This window comes from Babylonia areolata, chromosome 8 (genome assembly GCF_041734735.1).
Source record: "Babylonia areolata isolate BAREFJ2019XMU chromosome 8, ASM4173473v1, whole genome shotgun sequence".
Classification (NCBI taxonomy): Eukaryota; Metazoa; Mollusca; class Gastropoda; order Neogastropoda; family Buccinidae; genus Babylonia; species Babylonia areolata.
The window spans coordinates 47,791,901-47,804,400 of NC_134883.1; the positions used below are offsets into that span (position 1 = coordinate 47,791,901).

Genomic DNA, 12,500 nt, shown 5'->3' on the forward strand with positions numbered 1-12,500 from the left:
TGTCTCTCTTTCTTTCTCTTTCTCTCTATCTCTCTTTCTCCCCCTCTCTCTGTCACTCCCCCTGGTCTCTCTCTCTTTTTCTCTATGTCACTCTCCCTGTCTATCTCCCCCCCTCTCTCTCTCTGTCACTCTCCCTGTCTATCTCCCCCCCTCTCTCTCTCTGTCACTCTCCCTGTCTATCTCCCCCCCCCTCTCTCTCTCTGTCACTCTCCCTGTCTATCTCCCCCCCTCTCTCTCTCTGTCACTCTCCCTGTCTATCTCCCCCCCCCCCTCTCTCTGTGTCACTCTCCCTGTCTGTCTCCCCCCTCTCTCTCTCTGTCACTCTCCCTGTCTATCTCCCCCCCTCTCTCTCTCTGTCACTCTCCCTGTCTATCTCCCCCCCCCTCTCTCTCTCTCTTATTTTTGAATGAAACTGATTCTGAACTGATTTTTGCCTTTCTTTTATGTACATTCTCACAGTTGTCATGATAGGGGCCGTTGGCTTGGGTGATTAAAGTCGTTCAGCGTTCGGCCCCCCCCCCCCACCCCCCACCCCCACCCCCACAACCCTCTCTCTTTCTCCTCTGTTCATCTTTCTTTCTCTTTCTGATTCTCTGACTCTCTCTGACTCGCTGTCTGTCTGTCTGTCTGTCTCCACCTTCTCTCCCTCCCTCCCTGTCTCTCTCTCCCTCCCTCACCCCTACTACCCCCACACTCTTTCCCTCACTGTTTCCGTGCCTGTGTGACCATGTGCGTGGCGGGCTGTGTGTTCGGAGGATGACGGCAATGTATTTAGCTGCATGATTCACCGGCACGGGCCTGGCATCCATTGACGGGGGGACTCCCGGTGCCACAGGTCAGGAAGTCGGACGGCAGCATACGTGAGGTTTCCTTCAGACACGGCGCTACACGAGATCCTCAACAGGGTTGGATACAACAGGGGAGGGGGGGGGGGGTGCGGGGGGGGGGCAGAGGGGGGTGTTTGGTGGAGGAGGGAAGGGCGGGAAGGAGAGAGAGGGGGGGGGTGGAACACTATGATTGTCAGGGAGAGAATGAGAGTGAAAGACAGAATGAAATGGAGAAAGGGTGGGAGGGAGGGAGGAAGAGAGAATGTGTGTGTGTGTGTGTGTGTGTGTGTGTGTGTGTGTGTGTGTGTGAGGATTCTCAGGGAACGAGAGAAAGAGGGAGGGGGAGAAATACAAAAATGAAGTGTATTAGGGTGGAGAGAAAGAGATGGGGTGGGGTGGGGGGAAGGGACAAAGAAACAGAGAGAGAGGAGGGAGGGACGGAGAGGAGATGGGGCGGGAGGGGGGGGCGGGCGGGGGGGCTAATGTGACTGTGAGGGAGAGACTGAGAGCGAAATACAGAATGAAGTGGAGAGGAGGGAGGGGACATGATTCTCGGGGAGGGAGAGGGGGAAAGGGAGAGAGAGGGAGACAGAGACAGAGAGAAGGAGAGACAGAGAGACAGACAGACAGACAGGCAGAGACAGAGAAGAGACAGAGAGAGGTGACCTGGAGAGGAGACAGAGACAGAATTAAAAAAATGATGGAGCCAGTTTCCATAGCTCTTCCAAAAAATATTTTTTGTAACTAGCCAACTTCACTTCCCTAGAAAAGAAAAAGAAGAAAAAGGGAGAATGTGGTAGAGAGAAACGGGGGAAAAAAATCAAACCCAAAAAGCCTGGAAGACGAAGGAGGTAGCGAGGGATTTAACACGATTTTCGGGGAGATTTGGGACGCGGCAAATTGGGCAGAACATCCCCTCCCCCGCACCCCCACACCCCTTCCTCCCCTGCCCGGGTGTGGGATTTGTTGGCTGTGTGTGTGTGAGGGAGGGGGTTAGGATGAGGGGGTAGGATGAGTGGGTGTGCTGTGGAGGGGGGAGGGGGGGACCCGTCAGGCTCAATGAGGGAGGAGACATCTAATGACCCTTGCACTGATTCTGACACTGGTCCCGCCACACGTTTTTTATTTTATTTTAATCCCTTAAATTTTTTTTAAAAATATATATTCCACTGCCTCCAATGTCACGCAAACACCTATCCACTGACGAGAGAGCGTGCAATGCAGGCACGAAAGCTCTCGCATTTACACGCACACATCACCACACACACATAATATACACATATACGAACCCTCCCTTCCACACACACACACACTCACACACACACTTGCGCACGCACGCGCGCGCGCACACACACACACACACACATACACACACACTTTTACATACACACACATACATTTGCAGTCATACACAAAAAGCACATGGAAATTGACTGGAAACCAGAGAGACAGACAGACAAGACTCACGCAGACAGACAGACAGGCAGACAGACAGACGGAAGGACGGAAAGAGACAGAATGAGAGGCAAACACACAGACGGAAACAAAGATGATGAAATAAATGAAGAACCAATCAAATACAAACCCCCCTCTCAAATCGCACGTGACGTTCTTTCCCAAACTGAATTTGTTGTTTGTCTCTTTCTTTCTGTGCTTTCTTTGCTGTCCTTCCTTCTCGTCCTTTTGTGGACAGCTTCACACACAGCAAGGTCTCTGTCTGCCTGTCTGCCTGCCTGAGTCTTGTCTGTCTGCCTGTGTCTGTCTGTCTGTCTGTGCTTGTCTGTCTTCCTGCCTGAGTCTTGTCTGTCTGCCTGTGCCTGTCTGTCTGTCTGCCTGTGCTTGTCTGTCTGCCTGTGCTTGTCTGTCTGCCTGTGTCTGTCTGCCTGTGCTTGTCTGTCTGCCTGTGATTGTCTGTCTGCCTGTGATTGTCTGTCTGCCTGAGTCTTGCCTGTCTGTCTGTCTGCCTGTGCCTGTATGTCTGCCTGTCTGCCTGTGCTTGTCTGTCTGCCTGCCTGAGTCTTGTCTGTCTGCCTGTCTGCCTGCCTGTCTGCCTGCCTGTCTGTCTGCCTGCCTGCCTGCCTGGCTGTCTGTCTGTCGGCCTGTGCCTGTCTGCCTGAGTCTTGTCTGTCTGTCTGCCCGGCTATTTGTCTCGTTCTGTTGATTGTTGTTTCGCAATTCAAATCGGAATTCGATCACAACCATGTATTCGTGAACGCGAAAACACACAAACAAACAATCAGACAATGAATAAATCTGTAGCCTGAATAAACGAAGAAACAAAGAGACAGAGAAATAGATAAATGGATAAATGTTTTCTTCTCAGTTTGGCACCTCTGTGAGTTTTACAGACCGTGAAATTTCAGACTGATAGAAGAAACAAAGAGGAGAAGGAGAAAGAAAGGAAGGAGAAAGAACGAAAGAAAAGGGAACGGAAAAGATAAGATGAAGGAACGACCGAAAGAAAAAAAGAGGAAAAAAAGAACAGCCAAAGAACAGAACAGAAAAGATAGAAAGAAGACAGAAGGCAGGGGACCAACAAAGAAAAGGGAATAGAAAACAAACAAACAAAAGATAGAAAAGAAAGAAAGAAAAGAAGAGCAATGAATGAATAAAACATAGATAAATAAAAGAAAAATATTATGATATTTCGGACAGAGCCACACTGATGCTCAACGATTCGTGAAATGACGTGCAATCCAGTAAGCAATACCCCCTCCCCCTAGCCCCCACCCCATCACATACACACAGACACACACACAGACACAACACACACACACACACAGACACACACACACACACACACACACACACACACACACACGCGCGCGCGCGCGCGCGCACACAAGAAAAGAAAAGAAAAAGAAAGAAAAGAAAAGAAAAAGAAAGAAAAGAAACACCAGCCCCCCAAAAAGCACAGCAAATCCCTTTCTGATACCAAATCTCCAGCTGTCCTTCATACCAAAACCACGCTGACAGGGTTCGGAGAGTGTGAAATTAAAGGGGGCACAGAGACAGAGAGTGAGTGAGACAGAGAGAGAAAGAGAGAGAGAAAGAGAGAGATACAGACATACAGACAGAGAGACAGAGAAGATAAGGGAGATAGAGAACAGGGTAAAGGATGGTGTTGAGAGAATGAGGTAAGACAAGCACACGAGAGAGAGTGTGTGTGTTGGGGGGGGGGGGGGTGTGGGGGGGTTAAGGTGGGGGCTTGAGAGAGAAAGAAAGAGGCAGTGACAGAGATTTAGGGGGTGTAACCTGTAATTTTCTCTTTTTTTCTTCTCTTTTTGTTGTTGTATGTTTTCTGTGGTGTGTGTGTGTGTGTGTGTGTGTGTGTGTGTGTGTGTGTGTGTGTGTGTGTGTGTGTGTGTGTGTGTGTGTGAAATTCAAATTTCCAAAGAAAAAATAGCAACTCTGAAACACTGACGGACGCTTGGACATACACAACAACGGATTCGCTCTCTCTCTCTCTCTTTCTCTCTCTCTCTCTCTCTCTCACACACACACACACACACACCCACACCCACCCCCGCCCACACAACACACACACTCCATAAAAGCAATTACAATTTTCGCCCCCCCCCAACCCCCCATCCCCCCCTCCAACCAGATAAAGCGAACATGAAGGTAACGAAATTAGTGCCAGTTTTTGGAAGGAGGAAGGCCGTTTGCTTGCTTCTTCCCTTCTGTCCCTTCTTGTGGCATCAAGACATCGCTATGGACAGTCCCTGACACCGCGGCCTTAGCGGGGTCTTGCCGAGGATGTGGGGAAGTGATTCAGTCCCAGGGCGGTTCACTTTTGCGCCATTAAGGGATCAAGCCCGCTTTGCCCGCACAGTCCCGGTGTGGCCATGACTCAAACGGCAATCACTTCACCCCTGCCACAGAAGAGATTACGTTTGGTTGAACAGGGTTTTTTGGTTGGGCGTGTGTGTGTGGTTTGGGGGTGGGAGGGGGGGTAGTGGGTGGGAGGATGGGGGGATTGTGTGTGTGTGTGTGTGTGTGTGTGTGTGTGTGTGTGTCTGTGTGTGTGTGTGTGTGTCTGTGTGTGTCTGTGTGTATTTGGAAGTGAAGTTGTATGTGTGTGCGTGCGGTCGAGTGTGTGCGTGTGTGTGCATGTGTGTGTGTGCTGTGTGTGTGTGTGTGTGTGTGTGTGTGTGTGTGTGTTCTCTCTCTCTTTCTCTCTCTTTCATTGTTGCACATGCATGAACAAGTGTCTTGCTGTTGATGAGGGTCTTTGCCAGCTTGTTTATTTCTCTCTCTCTCTCTCTCTCTCTCTCTCTCTCTCTCTCTGTGTGTGTGTGTGTGTGTGTGTGTGTGTGTGTGTGTGTGTGTGTGTGACTGACACTGGCACTGGAACTGGAACCAGCACAGAAACTGAATTGTTTGGTGATTCAGGGCGAACAGCTCCTTTCATGACAAGTGCAGTACATTTCTGAAAGGTGTCGACTTCAATATAATTATTGCATATGGATGGTAGGGAACCAAGTTAGAGAGAGAGAGAGAGAGAGAGAGAGAGAGAGAGAGAGAGAGAGAGAAGGGGGTGGGGGGAAGCGGAGGAGAGGGTGAAGGATGTGTGTGTGTGTGTGTGTGTGTGTGTGTGTGTGTGTGTGTGTTTAACGGTGGGGAAAAAACATGTAGGGACAGTGCATAAAAAGAAGATTTATACAACTGTCGTGGAACCCTCCTTCCTTCCCCCCGTGTTTGTTGACCCAGCAGCGAGGTAGCGGCTTTGAGAGGATTACAGCTGATGGCCTCATATCGAACTCTTCAACGTGAACACCGAATCGAAGTTGAGCGAGTGTTTGAGTTCCAAACATCCTTTTGGTTCGCCGCTGCCAACCCCTCTCTCTCCAATCTGGAGAGGAAAACTGTGTGTCTGGAAACGGAAAATTTATCGTGGCGATTCGCACGTGCTTGTGTGTGTGTGTGTGTGTGTGTGTGTGTGTGTGTGTGTGTGTGTGTGTGTGTGTGTGTGCGCGCGCGCTTGAGTGCTGAGTGCGTGCGCTGATGGAGAGATAGAATGAAAGAGAGAATGAGGAGACATAGAAAAAAAAGCAACAGAGAGAGAGAGAGAAGGGGGGAGAGAGAGAGGAGGGGGTGGAGTTTTTCACTTTAGAGTCAGCTGGAGAGAGAGGAAGTGATATGAGAAAGAAGGATATATGAATGGGTGGGGGATGGAGAGAAGGAGGGAGAGAGAGAGGGTAGAGTGAGGGAAGAAATTCGGTTTTGTTGGCATTGGAGAGAGGAAGAAATGGGATACTGAGGGTTTGAAGGAGAAATAAGTGAAAAGGAAATGAGAGAGAGAGAGAGAGGGAAGGGAGACAGAGAGAGAGAGAGACGAAACGAAACGAATTTTTATTTAACGAGGGTAGTGGAGTAAGCACAGCTGCTTTTTTACATCCAGCCCTCGAGAGAGAGAGAGAGAGAGAGAAGGGGGAGAGAGGGAGAGAGGGATCTTGTATTTGACATACTCATTCTTATTCAAATGATATATTTCGTGTCCAGTCAGGGTGACGATCTATGAATGTTTATTAGTGTTGAACTGTGAATCTAAATGAAGTAGTACGAAAATTGCAAATGACATTCCATGAACATATGAACATCGAAAGCGACGATCTGTGAACAATGTCAATGTGATCTGTAAACGACAGTTCATGTTACATCATGAGGATCAATCTTTAACCTTTGCAAGTAACGTTGTAGTAACATTGTAAATGATGATAGAATTGTATGGACACTGTAAATACCGATCTATGAACATTGCTGTGACGTTCTCTTGTCATTGTAATTGACGACTTTGCAAGTAACGTTGTAACATTGTAAATGATGATTGAATTGCATGGACACTGTAAATACCGATCTATGAACATTGCTGTGACGTTCTCTTGTCATTGTAATTGACGACTTTGCAAGTAACGTTGTAACATTGTAAATGATGATTGAATTGCATGGACACTGTAAATACCGATCTATGAACATTGCTGTGACGTTCTCTTGTCATTGTAATTGACGACTTTGCAAGTAACGTTGTAACATTGTAAATGATGATTGAATTGCATGGACACTGTAAATACCGATCTATGAACATTGCTGTGACGTTCTCTTGTCATTGTAATTGACGACTTTGCAAGTAACGTTGTAACATTGTAAATGATGATTGAATTGCATGGACACTGTAAATACCGATCTATGAACATTGCTGTGACGTTCTCTTGTCATTGTAATTGACGACTTTGCAAGTAACGTTGTAACATTGTAAATGATGATTGAATTGCATGGACACTGTAAATACCGATCTATGAACATTGCTGTGACGTTCTCTTGTCATTGTAATTGACGACTTTGCAAGTAACGTTGTAGTAACATTGTAAATGATGATAGAATTGTATGGACACTGTAAATACCGATCTATGAACATTGCTGTGACGTTCTCTTGTCATTGTAATTGACGATGAGTCTGCAATGTAAATGGCGATCTAGGAACATGGCAACTGACTGAATATGAACTGATAAGTGGCCTTCGATGAACGCTGTATGTGGCTATCTGTGAACTTTTTTACGCAGCGATCTGTGAAGATGACGTGTATAAACGTTGCGAGTGACAATGTATAACAATGGCATCTGACATCTGTGAACATTTTCTCTCTCTCTCTCTCTCTCTCTCTCTCTCTCTCTCTATATATATATATATATATGAACACTGGTGCTGACGATGCTCAAACATTGTTACTGTTAGTGGCGTTCTCCGAACGTTGCAGGAGATCACCTGTGAACTTTGTGTTGGATAAAGCGTGAACATTGTAAGTCATTAGGTTGGATAAAGCGTGAACATTGTATGTGATAATCCATGAACACGATGGGTGACTGCCTCTGAACATTGCAACCGATGCTTTGAAGACACCCTTAGTGACGATCGATGTAAGCGACGATCTATGGATATTGTTAGCGAAGATAGATGAACATGGTAAGTGACGACAGATGAACATTTAAGTGACGATCTGTGAATATCCTAAGTGGCGATCGATGAACTTTGTTAGAGACAATCGATAAACAATATAGTGACGGCAGACGAACATTGTTTGTGACGATCAATGACCACTGTAATAAATGACGATTCGTTGTACAATATTACTGACGATCGATGACCACTGTAATAAATGACGATTCGTTGTACAATATTACTGACGATCCATGACCACTGTAATTAATGACGATTCGTTGTACAATATTACTGACGATCGATGACCACTGTAATAAATGACGATTCGTTGTACAATATTACTGACGATCCATGACCACTGTAATAAATGACGATTAGTTGTACAACATTACTGACGATCGATGACCACTGTAATAAATGACGATTCGTTGTACAACATTACTGACGATCGATGACCACTGTAATAAATGACGATTCGTTGTACAACATTACTGACGATCGATGACCACTGTAATAAATGACGATTCGTTGTGCAATATTGCTGACGATCGATGAAAAATATCAGCAACGATCAATGGACATTACAGGTGACGATGCATGGACACCGGAAGTGACGCGATCTATGAACATTGTAAGCTACGATCTGTGGACACTGTAAGTGATGATCCATGAACATTGTTAGCGACAATAGTTGACCTTTGTTAGCGGCGAGCGATGAGCATTGCGGGTGACAGTATAATTATGAACATCGTAAAGTTACGATCGACGAAGATTGTAAATGACTATATATGAACATTGCAAGTGTCGACAGATGAACATTGTAACGGACGCACAAAGAACATCCCAACTGACGATCTATGAAAGTTGTAAGTGACGGTGGATGAACACTGTAAGTCAAAATGAACGCTGTAAGTGACGGTGGATGAACACTGTAAGTCAAAATGAACGCTGTAAGTGACGGTGGATGAACACTGTAAGTCAAAATGAACGCTGTAAGTGACGGTGGATGAACACTGTAAGTCAAAATGAACGCTGTAAGTGACGGTGGATGAACACTAAGTCAAAATGAACGCTGTAAGTGACGGTGGATGAACACTAAGTCAAAATGAACGCTGTAAGTGACGGTGGATGAACACTGTGGGCGACAATGAACGCTGTAAGTGACGGTGGATGAACAATGTGGGTGACCATGAACGCTGTAAGTGACGGTGGACGAACAATGTGGGTGACAATGAACGCTGTAAGTGACGGTGGATGAACAATGTGGGTGACCATGAACGCTGTAAGTGACGGTGGATGAACACTGTGGGTGACAATGAACGCTGTAAGTGACGGTGGATGAACAATGTGGGTGACAATGAACGCTGTAAGTGATGGTGGATGAACACTAAGTCAAAATGAACGCTGTAAGTGACGGTGGATGAACACTAAGTCAAAATGAACGCTGTAAGTGACGGTGGATGAGCACTGTGGGCGACAATGAACGCTGTAAATGACGGTGGATGAACAATGTGGGTGACAATGAACGCTGTAAGTGACGGTGGATGAACACTGTGGGTGACCATGAACGCTGTAAGTGACGGTGGTTGAACACTGTGGGTGACAATGAACGCTGTTAGTGACGGTGGATGGACACTGTGGGTGACAATGAACGCTGTAAGTGACGGTGGATGAACACTGTGGGTGACAATGAACGCTGTTAGTGACGGTGGATGGACACTGTGGGTGACCATGAACGCTGTAAGTGACGGTGGTTGAACACTGTGGGTGACAATGAACGCTGTTAGTGACGGTGGATGGACACTGTGGGTGACCATGAACGCTGTAAGTGACGGTGGATGAACACTGTAAGTCAAAATGAACGCTGTAAGTGAAGGTGGATAAGCACTGTGGGCGACAATGAACACTGTGAGTGCCGGTGGTTGAACACTGTGGGTGACAATGAACGCAGTAAATGACGGTGGATGAACAATGTGGGTGACAATGAACGCTGTAAGTGACGGTGGACGAACAATGTGGGTGACAATGAACGCTGTAAGTGACGGTGGACGAACAATGTGGGTGACAATGAACGCTGTAAGTGACGGTGGATGAACACTGTAAGTCAAAATGAACGCTGTAAGTGACGGTGGATGAACACTGTGGGCGACAATGAACGCTGTAAGTGACGGTGGATGAACAATGTGGGTGACCATGAACGCTGTAAGTGACGGTGGATGAACAATGTGGGTGACAATGAACGCTGTAAGTGACGGTGGATGAACAATGTGGGTGACAATGAACGCTGTAAGTGACGGTGGATGAACACTGTGGGTGACCATGAACGCTGTCACCGCTGTGTGCAGGTGGAGAAGAACAACAACCAGAGCAGCGCGGGGTCAGAGGGCATCTACATCTCGCGCATCGGGGAGGGGGGCCCGGCGGACCTGAAGGGACTGCACATCTACGACAGGATCATCAAGGTAGGCCCGGGGCTTTTCTTCTGCCTCCTGTCTCATCTCTGTGGCTGCTTCTGACTCGTTGTGTTGTGCTGTGCTGTGTTGGGCTGTGCTGTGTGTTGTGTTGTGCTGTGCTGTGCTGTGTTGTGTTGTGCTGTGTGTTGTGTTGTGCTGTGCTGTGCTGTGTTGTGCTGTGTTGTGTTTTGTGCTGTGTGCTGTGCTGTGTTGTGTTCTGTGCTGTGTTGTGTTGTGCTGTGTTGTGCTGTGCTGTGCTGTGTTGTGCTGTGCTGTGCTGTGTTGTGCTGTGTTTCTGCTTCCTGTCTGCTCATTGAGACTGATCCTAACACATTGTATTGTATTGCATAATCATGTTGTATTGTGTTAGGTTGTAATGTAATTTGTTGTATTGTGTTGTGTTGTATTGTATATTTTCTGCTGTATTGTATTGGGTTGTGTTGTAATTTGCTGTACTGCGTTGTGTTGTATTGTATTATGTTGTGTTGTATTGAGTTGCACTTATATTGTATTGCATTGTATCGTATTACTTTTTGTCGCACATTTCAATCTGTAAAGTTCGGGTTGATCTCCACGATACTTAAATGGAGTGAATTATACGGTTGTTGTTGGGTTTGTTTTGTTTTTTTGTTTTTTTTTCGAAAACAGTGCGATGTCTTAGCTGTTCTCACATTGTGCAACAAACAAGTACTGCTAGTCTTTGTCAGTCAGAGGCATACAGCTTCGGACCATCGGCGCTTCACGATCAGTATGTGTACGATAAGTCAAGTAAATACAGGATGCACAGAAACGAACCCTGAAACTCCCTCAAATAAAGGAAGCTCAACGTCTGTACCTTTCATCCGACAGAAACACAGCCATAGTTGCTGCAGTTTGTTGCTGATATTTCTGCCTCCTCCAGCTGAACCTGGGCTGTGCTCTTCCGACGCTTGTTTGGTTCGTAAGCTCGTGTAAGATTTTCAGTCTGCGTGATGCCTTTGCGCCACAGCTCATGCCAGGTGTGCTCAGAAAGATACAGATGGGGGAGTTCTTCCAGCAACACTAGCATCAGGTCCTCCGCATCAGCCAGAGACAATGGTCGTTCACGAGGCTACTGTCTTTCTTCTAATATCATCATCTTTGATGAACAGACTAAAAATAAATAATATTCTGTCTTTCTTTGCTTCACTTATTATTTTCAAGCCACTCTAAGTTAGCTGATAATGTACTGGTTTGTGTACAAATCCATTGATTTAATGCTTTTCTTCTTTGGCTGTTGAACGTGTGACACTCACTTTTCCACCTTCGAAATGATTATTTCATTTACCGTTGCTACCTTCTTTGTTGTGTGTTGAATGTCAGTTGTACTGTAATGTTTCACCTTGTGGTCTGATGGTTGGTCATGTTTGACTGACTGGTTGGCTGGCTGGTTGGTTGGTTGCAAATTGCTGGATTGCTCAGTGGTTGGTTGATTGGCTGGTTGGCTGTCCAACTGACTGGTCGGTTGATTGGTTGGGAGCATGTTGGGCAACTCTTCCTCTGCTTGGTTGATGTGTTGGTAAATTGGTTGGTTGGCTGCTGCCTGCTTGCAGGTCTGAGGAAATTTCTTCACTGGTGTCGTTTTCAACTGCGTGCTGACGTTTGCTTTGCCGTCTGTGTAAAAGAGAGATGTTATTCCGCAGGTTGGAAACTTCCATCCAACCAAAATGGCTCTTTCTTTGACTTTGGTGACAATATCTCTGTCGGTATTCCACCTGTCTAACAGCCCTCCACATCCGTTCCCCCCCCCCCCCCCCCCCTTGCTCATCACACTCCCACTCCTCGGCCATTCTAGTCTGGTTTTCCCTGTTGGAAGTTGTTTTACCAAAGGTGGTACATTGTTACAGAGAGAGATGGGGGGAGAGAAAGAGAGAGAGAGAGGTGGAGGGAGGGAGGACAAGACAAACATCCTTATTAACGAGGGTTAAACATAGACGTCTGCGAGGATTTTACTGGCTGTCCTCGCCCACGATGTGGCAAAAAGGATAAAAGGAAGAAAAATGAAGGAAAAAACACGAACACACATACAAACACACAGACACAAACACACGCACACAGACACAGACACACGCGTGCACACACACACACACACACACACACACACACACACACACACACACACACACACACACACACACACACATATATATATATATATATATATATATATATATATATGTATATCCAAAATGTCCACAATATCATAAACGTTTATCGTGTTCCCCGCCGATATGACAAGAAACCCGAAGTGCCGACATGACC

At 46.5% G+C, this 12,500-nt stretch overlaps 1 protein-coding gene across 1 annotated transcript in view; it reads left to right on the plus strand.

Annotated features, from left to right (window-relative positions):
* LOC143284891 (PDZ domain-containing RING finger protein 4-like) overlaps nucleotides 1-12,500 on the plus strand; it is a 536,817-nt gene that overhangs the window by 31,448 nt on the left and 492,869 nt on the right. The window contains exon 2 of the mRNA XM_076592015.1: nucleotides 10,113-10,229. Within this exon, the coding sequence (XP_076448130.1) occupies nucleotides 10,113-10,229 (117 nt within the window). The remainder of the gene's footprint in view (nucleotides 1-10,112; nucleotides 10,230-12,500) is intronic.